Below are 18,926 nucleotides of genomic sequence, written 5' to 3'. Positions count from 1 at the left end.
TACCATGACACTTCACGCAAAATGTGTAAGCAATTTAGCATAAATCATAAAGGACATTTCGCTTGTTTGAGCATCACTGCCGGTCGCCATAAGACATGAGAATCGAGTGGCTAAAAAGGAGCTAGCGGGTCTTTGTAGGTTCGAATTTCCCCAACGCGAAGAAGCGTGTGTTTCGGTTTGTCGTAAAACATGAGCTGGCTGAAGCGCACTTTATGAAAGCTCGGTTATTTCTCGTTCGCCATACAAGCGCATTCCATGAGATATGAACGAAGGTGCTATCCGATGCGGGAAGTGACTCGTTATCAGATTTAATAAGTTTATAGATTATCTCCTTAGAAAATTTAATGAAAATACCATGTACCGTATTCGACGTACAAAAATTTGCTGACCATAACGTCACCATATTATGTAACAATCTATTGTATCATGTATATTTTAATACGGACATGATGCAACATAATATAACGTAATATCAGGTGGAATTCATTAAGCGTTCTCCGAAGCGAAAAGCGGAAGTCTTGCTCTCTTTACGAAATCAAGATCTCCATAAAACGGGTGTGAGTTTTTGATGTCGAAAAGGTTTTCAATCCATTCAGTAGACATTTAACGCGACGCTGCGTTTTCTTATTATTTGTAAATACGTGACATGTGTAAGGACTTACCGTTACTTGGGAAATATTTGCGTACCGCGTGCGAGACGGGCCGACATTTTGAACTGTGACGAGTATGATAATACTATTGGATTTACGCTCCTCAAGGTCTATTCATTCTCGTACGATGACTTATAAAAGTTGTTCATCAATCGGTGTAATTTAATGAGAGGAACAAACATATCTAGAGAAGAATTGCCAAATATGCACTATACTTAAATTACTTTTTATTATATTTCCTATTTGACAATGAGATCACTTGTCCCAAATAAATTTTAGAAATTAGAATTTAATGTTTTAGGTATCTATTATTACATTGTTCAAGCTTTCATCAATAACAGGTGTAATTGATGTTAATTTTTGATTATTTGATGTGATTGAATAATGTAATTATGAAATTTTATACTGATTTTTTGTATGTTTATAAAAAAAAACTTATTGTAAAATATTTGGCATACATTGCATATCACAAATTAATAATAGGATCTAGTTATCCAGTAATCATTCGAGTATGTTCAGTTTCTGATCAGTCAACGACAGCACGTCACGCGAGTGATCATATTCTTCGAGGATTGTCCATTACAAAACTTTTTATAAATATTTTCATGCGCTTCTGCGGTAAGATCGGATTGCGGAGATTTTTATCGTTTTATTTAAGAAGAATGAAAGAAAACCTGCTTCCATCATGTCGTGGCGTTTGCTCAACGACGCGAGTTACAACAGGATAAAAATTCTCGTGCTGATTGCCTCGCAAAGCCGCGCCGCGCTTTAAAGTACCGACGTCGGACCTTGATGGGTTCTGCGCTCGTTTTCTGGATTTGTGTTTTAGCACCTCGTCTTGACTTGCGAGCGTACGTTACAGTCAGGCCAGTGACAGACCAAGCAAGCTACACTTTAGAATAACTGCGACAGGATATTTTTAAACTGTTAAAATGGATGTACAAAATAAAGTAATAAAATAAAGTGGAGTAATAAGAAAAACAGAAACTAGAAAAGTTCTAACTTCTTTATGGTTTGAGGTAGGCTTTGCTTAACAATTTCACGGTAAATCATTGTCGCGATTCATAGCTGTGTAGCATAAATACTATGGGAATGTTTCACGGTTTATACTACTTGCATAAGGCGGTGTGTAAACCTGGATGTTACACAAACGATCAGCACTCGAGATATACGGAAAGAAGATGTAATTTCACGTTTATTTATACATTATCCGAGCGAACGATTAAAGTTCTATCGGCATGGAAGTAATTTGTTTGTTCGTCAGTTTCGTCAGCAGATCGATCTGCATCTTAAAAATATGACGCAACGTAACTAATTATATTGACGTACACGTGTAGCGCTTCCGGGTTGCCGCAACGGATGTCATCTTTCGGATCTTGAATCTTGTATCCGATATGCCTACATAGATATACAGTAGATCCTTTCAAGCACGACTGACCTGACTCGACGAACGAGGTATCTGTCCTTTTCTCAATCGATCTCGCTATGTGAATAACAATAACTGTCTCTTTGATATCGGTTTTCTCGACCGTTCGTAAGCGGTTCATAAGCACGGAACCTGATCTAGAATTTGTAATGTTTATTTATTTTTAACATCTATTTACTTTAAACACGCGTAGCAAGATTTATGCCTGATTTCCATTTCCATCGTAATTTCCAGTTCAATGACCGCACTTTGTTAAATTCGTTGATACCGGTCGATCTTAAAACGGGGTGCGAGTCATCTTTAGGCGGTTTTACTGCATGCACCGTTCGAGCTGGCGCGATGGAATGCAGTTCGCACGATCGGATGCATTAAGCGAGTCTTTACGAGTCAGATCGAATGCAATTCTTTCACGAATAAAACGCGACCTGGTTTTCCTGCGCAATACAAATTTAAAAATGCATTGTAACTAATAATAATTTTATATATTTAATTTATAAATTCTATACTTTCCAAAGTATCGAATATAATTTAAGAGAAACTGTTCGCTTAAATTATATCTTTTGCAGCACGTTGCAAAAAGGCTTATAAATTAATTTGTTATTGTTGAAAGTTTAAATATTGTAGTAAGAAATATCTAAAATGTTAAGTTATAATTTCTAACATTTATTTCAGTAAAAATCAATATCAAATAGGAAATGTAATAAAAAATTCGACAACTCTTCTCTAATGAAGGAACATAAATTTCAGCAAGATGCAAAATGAAACTTTGTGATGCGTTACATTCTAAAATCTTCTAAATATCTTATTCAGATCTGTTATTCGGTGTTAATAATCCGATCGTGATTTTTTTAACATGCATATCTGCTTATGTTCCACTGAGTTCTGAATAGCGAATAATTTTCTATAAGACTCGAGATTAGCTCGAATAAAATGTTGTCTGGAATTTATGCGCGTTAACATTTAATAGAAAGTATTCAGTATCAATATCTACTAATTGATCCAGCGTCGAAAGCTTTCCTCGGGAGGTCAAGACTAATCATCGCCCTTTGCAATCGTAAATTGAAATGGGCATCAGATCGCTTGGGAAAGGTCGATCTCCTTAAGAGCCGATCGTTAATGCATAATTCGACTGAAATTGTGGAATGTTCTTTTCGTTTGTGTATTTTTAAGTCACATAATTGTGTGACAGAGGTAAACGAATCTTCCGACTCACTTCAAATCAAATCAGCGTTGAGATGGAGGTCTGGAACATGCGGTGCGCACAGTGGCATGTTACATTAAGGCAAAGGCTCACTAGTTTTTGTCTTCTTATATTTAAAACGACATAAAAGATTTACTTTAAATATTTGTATTAAATTTTTTGAAACGACTTATTAATGTTGAAGTATATTCACCAAGAGAGATTTTGATACTATCCCCAAAAATATCGAATACTGTTTAACCGACAATAATAATAAAGTAAGCTGTCCACGTCAAGACAGATCAAGACGGAATTTCGATTTTAAAAAGACTCGAAAGTTCTACCTAGAGAAGGAGCTATCGACGTTAGTCTGATCTGATTCGTATAGGTGTCGGATGGTGACATTTATTATCTTTAGGTCAGTATACTATAAGCATGCAAGCCCCATGCTGGTGCGCTGGAATGCCGTCTTCTGCGATCGCGCACGTACAGGCGCACGTCAGTACGCAAGTATGCGTCAGAGATCGCTGTCTCTTCGATTGGAAGTGAACCAAGTGAAAGATCTCGAAAAGGAAGGCGATTAAGGGGGAATGGGACCTTGAGCGCGGTCAGCCACTGGAAGAGCTTCGGAGGCTGAAGACCGCGACTTGGGACGCGGGGTTCGCCATATTGTTGTGACTGGTAAGCTTCGCTGGACCCTGATCGGCCATCCACCATTCGCAACAGGCGCGTGTGCGCTGGCTTGCGGCGCCAGATCGATCGTAAATGTCGCGAAACAATATCGGATACACGATAATTAACGGAAGAGAGACTTGAGAATCCATCGAGCCAACGCTAATACAATAGGTGCGTTCTCGTTTGCTTATTCTATCGCGGATGCGATTGCAAATCGCGCAACGTGCTGCGAGTTGAATAAGGAGTTGCGGTGAGCGAGTCTTGCGCTTTACAAGAAATTCCGAGAGATTCCGAATTCGCAAAAGCTGCACGCCAATCTTATTCGGCTTCAAAAGAATTATAGCTTTGGCAAGCAACTTGTTTCCCAAATACACAATTTAAAATGCTATTGCCTCCAAAGCCTTCCAGCATACCTATACAAGTAATGGCGTGAGATAAAAAGGCTCCCGAGTCGACGTAAAATGACGCAATGTATTTTCACGTGCTTGGGTTTGCGCGCGGCAAAACTGCGGATGTAATGGATACCGTGGGAATTTTTACGACTAATATTTAACGGGGTTGAGGAATGAAGCGTCCGTCGGTTCAGCGGAAAAATGACCGGTTAAAACCTTTGCCGGCACTCGGCAACCCGCATACGTCTGACCGTAAAGTTTCGCGTTTAATACGAATCTCGCGGACGGCAGTTCGTTAGCAATTCGCGCGAGCATCGCTGCCGTTCGCTGCCAAGCGATTCTCGAATTATTCTTAACGGTTTTGTTCTCACACCCACCTGGCCGGCGGCGGCCGGGAATCCACGTTCGAGCGGAGGAACGCCGACCGTGCCGATTAGAGACCGCGTCGACGGAATTTCCTTATTTCTCGCTTTGCACAAAGCGTCCGGCTACGGTAAAGTCTCGGGTGAAGATCCGCCGATACACTCCCTATCGTACGATTCGCTTCAGGAATCGCGCTGTTCACGTTGCAAGAAAAAAGGGAATGAAAAAGAAAATAGATACGCTGCAAAAAAAGACGATGTCGAAACGCGCGGAAAGCAAGGATTCGTCATTAGAAAATTATACGTCACTTCTAACGTTACAACGTTCAACGTGCGTGTGGAATGCATCTTTGAAAAAGTACTGTACAAATTAATTATTATACGAACGCTTATTATTCCTCATTATCCAATGTAATTTCTTATATTATACAAATGACCTTTTTTGTTCGGATTTTTCTCAATAGCTACGTATTCACTACTTTGAAAAAAAGAATACATGAAATGTGCTAGAAATATTACAATGTTTCTGATAGTATATTTTATCAAATAAAGACCTAAAAGTTTATTTTCTTAATGTCTGAGAATATGAAAATATTGATCTGATTTTTTTTTCAATCAGCTCGTTATCTGTTATTAAGTTCAAAAAAAGTATCAATTTATCTTAATCACTTCATCATTTTATCTCTTTCTTGTACATATGTGAATTATTACCATCGTTGGAAAGACGCTTGATTTCCGGTATTTCTATAACACGATTACCGTTTTCTCAATTGAGCATCGATAGCTAAGTAGACATTTTTCCAATCAGCTTGCGGCGAAAGAAGACGAGCATGTGATAACGTATTCCACTTTAAATAGTTTTCTCAAAGAGTATGTATTACGCAAATAGGTATCTCATTGAAGACAAGTGCTTTCGTGTTCATAGAAAACGGTGGAGAGCTTTTCTGATGTGTTTGAGTAGAAATAAATTATAAGAGGCACGAATCCATAAGAAGGCAGAAAGAGAAAGGGAGGAGAGAAAGAGGAATAGAGAGAATAAGTATCAAAAAGACGTCTCGATTAAGATCTCGTGCGTAATACGCGGTTGCAAGGAGGAAACGTGAACATCTAATCATCCGCGTGAAAATACCACAGAATGCACGCTGGTGAATAAGAATTTCTCTCGGCGAGGAAGGCGCGCCGTGCTTACACGCCTTTGTCTCGATTCGCGACCTGCCTCCGTTTTGAATGCATTCGCGCCCGCGCGAAACCGGAGAACCGCATGGCCGCGTAACGCAAGGTGATTAATGCGTAACCTTTATAAAGCTCGATGGTGACGTATTATGATTGCGTGGGCGTGTGTACCGGGTGTCCTCCGGTGTTGCGCATTCGAGCGTTTTTTGATATTTCTTTTCTATGATAAGTTGCCGCGTTTGGCGAACGATCATGACGTTTCTCTCTGACTAGAAATCCCGCAATTAGAATCTGGTTGTAAATCAGCCAGTTTTGATTGGTGTCCCCATTCTCGAGAGAAATAGGAAGATATAGACAAAGAAATTTAAAAAAAATGAAAAAGAAAAAGACAAAATTAGTGATATCTTGTTTCTTCTCTTTCTTTCTCTCTCGCAGAATCTTGCTCTGCATAGTTGCTTTGTATATGGCTAGACTTTGATTGCGGGATCTCTATCGATTGTTCGATCGAGAGAAACGAAGATGACGCTATCGAAAACAACGTCAATTAATTAATTAGTGACTCAAGGTTACTCTGATTGGTGACAGTGATAACTTTTTTTACGTAGTCGATCTTAATAGGCGCAAATGCGTGATTTGTTGCCTTTTGCTATTAGCGAATGGATCTCTAATCGTTCCGTGCTGGCCTTGCATTCTTCTGTTAATTGGATAAATTGCGGCTTTAACTCAAATCGTATTTTGAGATTTAATTAAAGTCTTAATTAGCGTATTAAACAGACTTACCGTTTTTAACGAACGCATCTTTTTTGATTGCAGGAGGTGCTTCTTCCGGCTTCACCGTCAGCTCGCTGGAATTATTCACGTCTGCGTTGCTGTAACAGGTCAGAGACAATATTTCTTTCTAGCTGCTTAAAAGAGAATAACTATGACTTTTTATCTGATTAAATGTGTGATGTAAAAAACCGTTAACGTTAATTCTACTAAAAAAATAATTAATTATATAACCCGTTATGTGCGCGTATTAATGTTATGTAGGAGAAACCTATTAAAAGATTTAATAAACAGCAATCGCTGTTCAAATGATTTGAGAGGCGATTGCAGCGTCATGCAAAGAAGGAGAGATCGCTTTTCAAAGCAATAAGCAAATGTCGAGCATTTGCATGGAGGCGTTCACCTCGTGGGACGGCCGAGTCGAACGACTGTTCGATTCTCAGCAATCGACAACCCTCTTTTCTATTCTTAGAACGGTCAATTAACCTTTTCTCCGTGTGCCGCGCACGGCAGGTAACCCATATCCATAAAGAAAGTGAATTAATTTCTTTTTATTCATTCGCGCAAAGTTCATTCGCGTTGCGTGCCGCTGCATCAACGAGTTCTATAGCAACCTACTCCTCGACACAGTTCCCAGCAGTTTATCTCGAAGCCCTAACTGCATATTTTATTCGAAATAAGCGAAATCATTCTAATTAATTCTACGCCATGTAATACTGTAATTACCAGTTGCGTAATAAAGTGGCAATATTAAATTTTCACGTAAGGATTGGGTGGGATGTAATGTGGTGAAAGCGGGTATAAATCACGCTTCTCCAGAAACATACTAAATTTCCCCTAGGATCCTTTTTCGTTCATAACTGTAGTTTCTGTTGAATAATAATGTTGGAAAATATACAATTATAAACTTACTCATTCACGTATTCTAAGGATGTTTCCTCTTCTTCGCCGATGGTAGCGAGATTACTTTGCCAGTAATAGTTACCGTCGTCGCTCTCGTCAGTGCTGTCCTCTTCTTCCATAACTTCTTCGTTCTCCAATATCTGATTTATTTCTGGATTTTTTATGTCGTCGTTTATCACATCGAGCGATTGATAAGTTTCGTCGTCCTCGTTTTCTTGCGCCGCAGAATTAACCGGTGAGATATCTTCCTCGTTCCTTGGAAATTCTTCCTTAAAAGTATCCCGGTCATTTGTTCTAGTTTCTTCTTTATAACAACTTTCCGAGTCTTTACCTTTTTCTCTTTCATCATTTGACTCGTCAATGCATTTGTCGGTCGCTGATTCTTTCGAGTTCGAGTTTCGCTGCTCCGGTGAAACTTTGCTCGAATTATTCGCAACTTGCAATTGATCCCGTTCGTTTCTATTAGTTACTTCGTCTTTAACTTTAATTTGCTGGCAATTCACAGTTTCTGTTGCGTTATTCGGTTGACTTTTCGCAATTTCCTCCTTCTGATCAGACTGTAAATTTTTAGTCATTCTAATTTCGATAATCTCAAAAACTTTGCTCGTTTGTGCGTCCTCTCCCAAACTTGCAGCTTTATCTTTCTTCTCGTTGTCGAGACAGACATTCTTTATGTCAGTTTCTCTATCGCGACTTTCATCTGAGGTCTCATTTCTTTGACTCTTTTCGTCTAGGACGTTATTTTTATTTGACGAATTACATATACTTGGCCGAACGTGGTCCGTGCTTTGCGAAGGATTCTCGTTTTCTTTCTCCGTTACGTGATTAGATTCGATCGACGGTGAAGGTTTAATTTCTCTTCGCGGTGTTATAATCGGCGGCGGCGGTGGCGGCGGTGGCCTCTTCCGTCTGGCCTTAACGTCCTTCCTCGGTAACGGTTTCGGTGGCAATAGAGGAGCTTCCGAAGGCTCGGAGAAGACAGGTACCGTTGTGGCGATTCGCGGACGCGCCTTGTTGCCAGATTCGCTCGTCTGCGTCTGATTCACGCAAATCCTATTAACGTGATTTCTAGCCGGCAACGGTGGCGGTGACGACCTGACGCCGTTGATTCTACCGGTGCCGGAAACAGTGCAGGTTGTTTCGCGAAATTCTTCGTGGTTCCCGTTGACGCGCTCCACGAGCTCCACGTCGTCCTTAATTGGCCTGAAATGCGTCGTCGAGTCGGCAGCCAGATCAGCCGTGTAGAAAAGATCCGGCCTGGCTTCATGTCCGTAACTCAGCGGGGCGTCTTGAAAGCTGAGTGGCGGCTGAAGAGTGATCGTTTCCTCGATCAACACCGTGTTCGGTGCGACGACCGCTGTAATCCGCTCGACTTCGCCTCGCGACTCCACGTGTGTCACCGCCTCCGAACTGGCGAGACGGCGGAGTAGGTAATCAGGCGGATTCGAAAAGTCCCGCTCGAGCATCTCGAGCGGGCAGATCGCTCGCGACAGCAGCACGTCTCGATCGGACGATCGATCGAAGTCTCGATCGACGCCCGAGAATTCGTTCGGCTGTTCGGAACCGGCGGTCGACGCCGTGGACGTCGTGGAGATGGTCGACACGCGATCGGACGTCGAGAATCTGTCCACCACGGTGGACATGGAACTACCGGTATCGTCGGACGTGCTACCATGCGTGGAGCCGCATTGTGATCGTGCGTCCAGATAAACCATTGCTTCCGGCGGTTCCTGGAAACGTAATGAGGTTTTATTCAGTTAGACTTTTTTCAGTTAACTTTTAATTCGGTGAAATTGTGTAATATTTCTTATTATTTTTCTAGTTAAATATTTCTACTTTTTTTTTCTCTTACTGCAATTACTACCTGCTTCGATTTCACAAACTCCGACGAGCGGTCCTTCGAAGATGACTCCTTGGAGCTCTCCTGATTCAGTCCGTTGACGTTTTTCGACGAGGACTCGCAATTCTCATAAGAGCCTATTTTGGTCACGCACTGTAACCCGACTTGCGAAACAGACGAATCGTTCTGCGCGCCGTTTTGCGATTTTGAATTGTCCCACAATTTCTTGATAGGACTAGGATTTGCCTCTCCGTCCGCGGATCCCCGAGGCTGTCTCAGCTTTCTTGGTGGTACAGGCGGCGGTGCTGCCGGTAACTCCGGAGGCACTTTGTTTCTTTCGATTTTTCTCTCGGCACTCACCACTTCCGGTCTGAGAGCACCACGACATCTCACCATTAATCTGATGACCAATTGTGACTCCTTCAATCTTCTCACGCAATCCAATCGGGTCATGTGCGTCACCGGTATACCGTCGATCGAAAGTACCTGCGAGAGATGTAACGTGATTACCGAGTACGAAGAAGAAACGTGAGGGAAGAGTACGCCCGTAATAATTTGCAATGTAAACATGCAACGTGGAGGTGAGAGGAAACCTCTCGTATAAGGATCATTAGGGAGGAAGTAGGTCTTGAAAATCATAGACGGCGAAGTGCACCGTGGGAGCCAAAGAGAGTGCACCGTCTTACTTTGCAGCTGTTCCACGAAATAAAAAATTACGCTGTACAACATCAATCGCTATCTCCTAGCTCACGATTTTTGCTCTATTGACAAACGCACTCGAATAAATTCAAAGTCGACTTTACTTTAGCGAAGATGTTAAATATACATCGTCGTATTGAATTTAAATTAAATGCGCGCGAAAGATTTCTTTTCTCTCTCCCTCTTTCTCGTTCATTCAACTTGCTGACATTACGCCACAGATGCAAACGTTGCGGTTCGATGCGTGCAAAGAATTATGCGTCAGTCATTATACCGACATTGAAATACCAGTAGGAGTCTACCGTTTAGCCATTGTGATCTTTATCCATTACAGAAGAAAAAGAAGAAACCTGTCGGTTCCGTAATTGAAAGCGACACCGTATGATGCGCGAAAGATTTCACGTGCCGTTAAGACTGAATGAAATCATACATGTTTATGAATGTTGCTTTCTTGAATTTATCATGTGCATTACAGCACAAGATATCATGTTAGCGAAAGCAGAAATGTTATTAAACTCGTGTTAACGCGCGGAAAACAAGATCAAGAAAACCGTATCGCTCGCGTGCATCTACGAGTCTTTCTCGAGAAAACAAATTTGAAAGGAAATCTAAAGTACGCAGAATACCTGATGTTTTCGATCATCATTATTACCTCGTCTCCTTCGCCTAAGGTGCCCCACGAACATTTCGCTCTGCTGGCTGGACTTTGCTCCGCGCAGCTTTGCACGAATAGTCTTCTAACTCTCTCGGCGGTCTTGTTGCCGCCTTCGAATTTCAGCCCAAAGCCCAAACGTTCCCCGGGCAATCTGAAAACCTCGACTTCTTCCTCGAGATGGCCGTCCATGCCGTTCGACGAACTCTTGCCCGCCGCTGACGATTCCTCATTGTCCTTCTTTCTATTGCCGATCGATAGAACGGTCACGAAATTTTCCGACATCGGCTGATTGCCGACGCTGACCACTGTAACAAAGTCCTCTGTTGTGCCCTTGGCGACATCCATTTTTCGGATTGATTTTAATTCATGGCAGGTTTGCTGATCTTTACGCTCCACTGGAATACTGGCCACTCCCTGGAAATAAATTAAATCATTGTCGACAATTCCGTGACACTCTGTGGCGTAATCGCGAGATGCAGGTTCTTATCGGGACGAAACCTATTCGGTTTAAAGAATCTTAAAGAACTTATTAATTTATAATCTATCGGAGCAGAAATCAGCAAAATACTCGATACAATTGACTATTATTTATACGCACAAAAAATATCAATTTTATTGCTGAGAAATGCGGTTGCTTAATTTAATTTTTCTCTTTTAATCAATGGTTGTTTTTAACAAAGAATCTTTTCTTGATCTTTCTCAAGTCGAGCCTTTATGATTGAAGATCATAATCTTTATTTAATGCATGCCCCATAATAATTGTCTTGACAAAAGTATTCTCGGTGGTTTGTCTTCCGAGAGATGAGGATTAATTAAAAATCTCTTATTGTTCTCAATGGATTTAAACCTGGCTCTTTAATACAGAAAGGAGGCACGCAATTCTTATGTTACGGCCATTACATTTTCTCTTGATAATTATCTTAAAATATACTTATTACAAATTTTAGCAAAATTTATTATTATAAAAAAGAATTTATACTTTTTTGAAGAATAGAAAATTGATTATAAAATTGAAGAAAAATTAAGATAATAAACAAATTTTATTTTCAACTTAATATTCTTGATTAATTACTTGAAATGAGAATATATTTTGAATAAATTTGATGCTTATGATAGACTTGTAATAGATTTGCAAGTGAACTTATTAAAAATTTGGAATAAGTAATATTTACATAATTCAAGTATGTACTTTTACAGAAGTTGGTCTTAATTGTTTAAAACCGACTTTTGTGAAAGTACATACTTGAATTATGTAAATATTACCTATTCCGAATATTTCAAGTAAATGTGATGAGTATATTAAGATTATTATCAAGAAAATATTCTTTGTAAAGATAACTGTTACTTAAAGAAAAAAAGATTAAAAATTGAGTGATTGCCTTTTTTAGCGCGAGAATAATATTTATCTCCTTATAAGACCACGACAAAGCTTGAAATTGGAACGTTTGAAAATATTTGTAGTGTTTCCCGTCGTCGCCGGATGGTTATTTTCTAATTCTATCCATTTATTCAATGCAGAATCAATCAGCTAGCAGATCCCGGCAGACGAACCGTGTCACATAGTGCCGAGGATCGCGGACGATCACTAAGCGATTGCATACCGGCGTAGTCGCGTGACCAACTTAATACGGAACTTTCATGTTCACGTCGTACCTGCTTGTTTTACTGATTACGCTATTACATATAGATAGCAACGGGATGAATTATAAACAAACAAGGCACGTGTCGATATAAATTACATTCCGACGCGGGACATTTATATACTTGGCGATGCGCTAACTGTAATTTGTATTCTGTTATACTTGAAATTTGTTTCGTCACGATTGACCTCCGTTCAAGTGGAATTTTATTTCACCATTCCTCGACAGCACGCACAAGTGATCTAAAAATTACTTATTAATTTCAACATTACACGATTGATCCATTGTAAGTTTCTCTCTGTTTTCTGCAAATTTTCACGCAATTGACGCCGTAAAGTTTTATATTGTTTCAAAGATTAAATGGAGAAATTCTTGAGAGACTTGAAAAGCTTTCGATTAAATGTTTTTTTATCTCTTGCTTTCATCGTATTATTAGTACAGGTATCTCAAGTGTCGGCCAATTACAAATATAAATTTTCCACGTCGCGATGTGACTCTTCGGTTGTCATAAACATTCTTCAGAGCTGTGGAGGGTTTGCAAGTATCCCGGCTAATAAATCTTCCTTTTTATTTTTCTCTCGCGGGCAGGTGAACAACGCGCACCGCCTCCATCCGTTTTCACCTATCAGCATCTCGATAATTCAACGATATGTATACCGTCCGTCGCCGTGAAAGTATGTCCGCTTCCACTCGAAGGCATCGTGCACAGCTCCCCCGTCGTCAGTATCACCTCTGATCTTGGCAGAATGTGAGAAGTAGAAAGTAGATTGACCTGGGGTCACTGTCGAGCAATCAGCTGATTGTGAAGGTTCCGCGACAACGATTGCCAAATGTATTCCAGATTTGGTTCTCTTTTGCATTATATGTGTCTCTCACTATTTTTTTTAAAGGGTGTATTACTCATACCTTCAAAATAATGAAAAAAATTACAGATAACTGTATATTGTATTTAATAGTAATAATAAGTAATATAATATTATTATTAGTATAATATTATTTACACAACATTTACATGTATATAATTAATTTAATAATATACAACATTAACATTATATAATTAATTAATATAAATGTTAACACATTTCCAATTTCAATTTGCTTTATACAAACTGTATGTGTAATACATCATCAAAGCATCGTGATATTTAATAGCGCGCGGATATAAAATAAATAATTATCTATTACCGGTGAAGCGTGCTGCACATGGAATAACAGTATTTGCATTGAAGTCTCAGATTTCTAGTTAATTGATTATACGAGATTTGCGAGGAATTTTCCACGTCAGTGATTAAACTAATTGAATGCATCGACAATGATTTTCTATGTCGCGTGCAACTCTAAAATTAATTTTCTTGTCGGAAGCGTAAGGTGTTTTATAAAATACTTGTTTATTGATCTTGCACTTGTATTGCATGTGATCGGGGAGAATTATTTCATGCATCGATATACGTATATTTCATTAGTCTTTCATTGATTATTATGTAATAATTTATGATAATTTCTTAGAATTAGGTAGTAACTAATTAAAAAGTAAAAAGTTAAATAATACAGTTGAAAAACTTAAATTTAAAGAGTTAACTTTTAATTTTAATTAATTACTTTTAAAATATACAAACTTATAGACTTTTTTCCTAAGTTAAATTGTATACATGCGTTAAATAAGATATATACGTATTTGATCGATATTTTTACTTCACAAAAATGGTATTGACGATGATCGTTAAATCGGTGTCGAAAATTGCAAGACAGATGAAGCATAAAAATCTCGTCATGGGTAAAGTAGAGGGAGATCCAAGCAGCCGTACAAGTGCGTGTAACGGAATTCGTAGCCGCAGGCCGATCACCACATTCTCGATATACTGTGTTGGTTCCCGAGGAAGCGTGGGCACCGAAACCTCGTAAAAATATCGCGAACCGCGCGATTTCCGAACACGGTATTCAACTACGAGTCAGGCTTCGCAGTTACGTCAATTTAATCCTTTTCATAAATTTGTGTTTTCTTGCCAATGCGCTCCATAAGATAACGCGCGTCTCCCTCTCGACACTTGAATAGTTTCGGGAACTTTCAGAAGGGAAATGAGTCGCGCTTTCTTCTCCTAATTAATACATTCCATTCGTTCGCGTGGGAATGGGTTTGCATATAACTGTAACCGTTATGGCCACCCAGCACAGATCTCGCATGATGGATCGAATACACGTAAATCAAGCTGTGATAGACGAGATTAATGTCGTACAAATGCGCATGCAACATCGACACGCGGCCGCATACCGCTAATACCGAATACAGATAATTGAAGTAATTAGGCGCGAGGGAAGCACACGAATATTCTAATGGATACAAATTGTATGTCTATGAAGCCACTCGAAACCACCGGATGGCCATTAATGTTATTCCACAACAGTTACTCGCGGAAATGCCTGTGTCTCGGTTAAATGGGACTATACGAGCCTTCGGAATTCCGCATTTTCCCAGCCATAAGCGCGACGCCGCAATGCGCCGCGTTATGCAACTGGCGCTCGCCGACACGCTTCGTGGATTTTGACAACGTGTTCCATTCATTATTTAAATCTCGTCTCGGTAGTTTCAGCTATTCTGCAAAAACGGTATTCGACCTCGATGACATGGTGACCCGTAGCCATTGGCACTAAGAAAAATACAATACGTCGATTTATGTGTTACTGTATCACACGCATGGGAAAATGCGTGTTTACGTGAGTCGACGGATTTAATTGAGAGAAAAAAAAATGCACGAACGCTCGATGATCAAGCTAGCCTTTGTCTATAAAAGTATTTTGCACTGATTTTCGATAAACTTCAAATATCTTTGACGATATCGCGCCTCTGGCGCTTATCTTGTGAAAATATCTAGGGTGATAAAATTAATAATTTGGTACGCAAAGTCATATTGTTTTTAACATTTTCTTTTACGCTCGTTATCCATAAGAAATGATAATTGGTTCTTGCCTCGGTGTTGAAGCGTTATTTCCCCTGCAGTTCGATCGGCAGATAATCACGTTCAGAGCATGCATAATAATTTCTTTTTTTTTTTTTGCAACGTGCGCTTCCTACCTGAAGCGTAGCATATGTATGCGCTACAACTTTCACGGGATTGAGAATAATTATTTATGACTAAGGGAATACTCACCAATAGAAAATCACGAAAGCGTTATTATATTTAACTTTATGTTACATTTATATCGGATTTATATTTGAAACTGAATTTGCGAGAGATAGCTTCTTAATTAATGAGAAATTTGAATTAAAGGGATATTCTTGATACTTTTGTTTGTAGAAATTTTCTGATTTTATTTTTAGAAATTCCCTTTGACAAAAGGCTATAAACATGGACCTGATACATTTTTTTTATATTTAAATGTTCTTTACAAATATTTTTCAAACATAAAAACAATCAGTTATTTATGGTAATTATTTTTAAATTTGTTTAGGCATGTCAGAAAATATCATTTCACTGTTGCTATTATTAAAGATGCAGAAATTATCAGAAATAAAAAATGAATTAATATTTTTCTCAATTAATAAAAGATTTGAATCAATTATATACATATGTTTGACAAAAAAGTCGCTTTCTACATCTAAAGTATTTTTTAAATTAATTTGAAATTTGCTATTAAAATTGCCTTAAGGAAGTTTACAGACTGGCTAAAGTTGTTGAAAATGTTTGTCAAATATAGTTTTCTATGATCGAAGCGTGCCGAAGCCATATGACATATGCATACAGAATATTGCTAAATGGATTAAACGAACATTTGTTTGGTACAGAGTGCATGGCGCGTGCTACATATATCAAAATCTTGTACAATATTTGATAGAATATAAGAGATTAAAATCTATTAAACTTGGTAAATGTCAAGCTCCTCTCATGAACATAAATTACCAAGATCGTGACATTAAAGAATGTTTGACGTTTAGGTAACTCCTTAGAGAGTGTCTCTTTGGATTCTGCCTAGTTATCGTTTTATATTTCATACATATCTGTTTTCGCAACGCTTTGCATTTTCTTCAAAGTGCAGTTAGCACTGCTAATAAACCACGTAGGGAGAATGAATGCAGAAAGTAATATTCTTGAGATTACAATCATCTTTTCTTTCATTTCTTGACAATTTTCAGATGAATATCACGCGTACATACCATTCATGAGCATTGCTAAATCCTTTGATCGTTGCCACGGTCCGTGTAACACTCGTACAGGTCGATCTCGAATCCACGATTGTTCAATCCTTCTGCTCACACTCTTGTTCTTCCCTGGCAGTTCGATACATGCGTTCTTCAATAAAATTTTCTCGAATATTTGTACTGTACGCGCGTAATTTTATCGAAACGCGAGTGTCCAATGGACACGATAGACCGCTAACTCGAAGCGTTGCACGTCGCAGCTGCCGATCGAGCGATGCACCGAAGTTAATCGGAGTCGGCTGATGGGCTTCCACTCGGTGTCGGTGAACGAACGTGCGTTTGTACGGTGCTGCGTGATACACGGAACGGAATCACGTGGCAAGAACACGCGAAAAATCGTTGGTTCGACGTGCATTCAGGACACCGCACTGTGCCGGACTGATGAGCCGCTCGGTATAGGCTGACTTTCTTCCACGCCGCAGCCGCGCCGCGGGTTGCCCCTTTGATTACGAACACCGTTCCTCTTTTTCGCTCGTTCGCTTCATGCACCTCGCCTCGTATACGCTCTCTTTCTCATCCAATGCTCGTCCGTCCCATTCGCTCGCATACATTCTCTTCTCTCGCTCTCGCTTCCTCTCGTATCCGCTCTTTCTCCCCGTTAGGTCGCCAGTCTCCTTTACACTGGCGCAGCGACCGTTCTTCCATCCTCTCGCTCCGGGTGTACCACTCCTTGCCACAGCCAGCAATGTCGTCGACGTGCCGAAGTAATCTTACGAGATTCTGCTCGCGTCCCATATTATTTGCCAAAGATTTTTAACGAGAAACATTAAGCTTAAAGAGGTATCGTTAGGAGGAAACCCTTTACAAACACAACGACCTATCTTTTCCCTATCTTCTTCCTTAATGTCTTGGAATCGAGCAGATGTCGCGCGGACCACGTGGAAACATTTTCAATTCAACATTTCTGCGCTCATCTCTCTGCAGTTACGTGCGAATTTTAATGTAGCAACGACATTTCGAGTATATATTTTTATTTGGTTGATAAGCTCTCTCTTCATGCTCTTCATCCCAGCTCCCCGTATAATTTTCCTTGCTTCAGCAACGTCGACGACGAGCAGCGCGCGGCTTCGATTCCACACGAGATTCCGCGGTGCACAGCGTCCCATATTATCTGCAGACTTTCCATAACGATTAGCCAGGAGAAAAGTGCCGGCGGCGGCGTGCTCCTCCGGTACACCTTCTCTCCATCGCCTGTATATTATACTTTCCTACTTCGTCATGGAATCGTCTTTCTCAGCTTGGACGTTACCCTCGATGCAACTAATAAATCTCGACTCCCGCATGCATTTGGGCCGCATATGAGAACGTATGTAAATCTACTCTTCTTCAGTTTAATACCGAGTTCTTATCTCGCTGAAATTCTCATTTGTATTCCGTCAAAGATTCTATGAACTCTTGGTAAATGGCAGAAATTACCCACTCCTTTCGGCAAATTACAAGACTCATGATATTGGATCGTAACTAGAAAATAGTTTACCGATGCTCTGGGTTTATGTAGCGATCATCGCGCAATGAGTTGTGCGTCTGTTCTCTCTGCCGGAAACCCGGCTTTGGATCCGACCAATCAGAAATACCTATTTTTATTCTATCGTTACTTCTCGAAAGGCAGGAACAGATTACTCTCACTGAGAATATCTTGCTATAAAAATCCTCTATATTAGTTGTGTCTTAACATGTTTAATCTGTATTCTTATTTTTAAAAAATTTTATTTTTTTTTTATTGATAAATTTATTTAAATTTATTTGAAAGGTTATACAAATTTTTTTTAACAGTAACGTTGTAATTATTTATCCCTGTATTCCACTTTGCACTTAAATTTTTACTTATACCGTTTTTGGAACAACCGGTTATGAGATACAGATGCGGACAGCCGTTTCCGTGGCTGTTCAATCACGAAGAGAGAGCTAACAGGAAAGGAAAGAAGGCTACTCCAGTTACGTCAATACGTATTTGAGCGATATATCGTGCGAGCGATAATCGCACCATAAACGCCTCCGACATACCACACAGACCATCGCTCCGCGGAAAACGATAACAACCGGCTTTGATTCCCGTATATTTTTGCCGCGAATAGAACATACAGACGGCAACGAGTCGTTACGATAGACGATCGTCTCGAGCAAAGTACATAAAGTAAAAATATCGGCACGCACCTACATACATGCCTCGTTGGCTGATTTCGCGCAGTTAAGCGTTTGAGCGAAAGTTGCATTTGTGCAACCGAAATGAATCGATGATATCGTATCGTTTGCGATGACGTGACATCGAAGTCACACGCAACGTGAGAGAATTAACGTTAGGAAAATAAAATTTATTCCGGTTACGTCAATAACGCGCTCTTCTCACCTATCTTCTACACCTCGTGGG

At 39.8% G+C, this 18,926-nt stretch overlaps 1 protein-coding gene across 1 annotated transcript in view; it reads right to left on the bottom strand.

The window, feature by feature from the left end:
* The window catches only part of LOC105828784, a 43,711-nt gene extending 25,445 nt beyond the window's left edge, over positions 1–18,266 (bottom strand). The window contains exons 1-5 of the mRNA XM_012667276.3: positions 16,514–18,266; positions 10,721–11,137; positions 9,394–9,855; positions 7,539–9,259; positions 6,639–6,727 (exon numbers count right to left, since the gene is read on the bottom strand). Coding sequence (XP_012522730.3) covers positions 6,639–6,727; positions 7,539–9,259; positions 9,394–9,855; positions 10,721–11,137; positions 16,514–16,516 — 2,692 coding nt within the window. The 5' untranslated portion in view covers positions 16,517–18,266. The remainder of the gene's footprint in view (positions 1–6,638; positions 6,728–7,538; positions 9,260–9,393; positions 9,856–10,720; positions 11,138–16,513) is intronic.
* Positions 18,267–18,926: the final 660 nt, after the last annotated feature.

This window comes from Monomorium pharaonis, chromosome 8 (genome assembly GCF_013373865.1).
Source record: "Monomorium pharaonis isolate MP-MQ-018 chromosome 8, ASM1337386v2, whole genome shotgun sequence".
Lineage (NCBI taxonomy): Eukaryota > Metazoa > Arthropoda > Insecta > Hymenoptera > Formicidae > Monomorium > Monomorium pharaonis.
The sequence above is the reverse complement of the archived record's forward strand: the minus strand, read 5'-3'. Positions and strand labels throughout refer to the sequence as shown.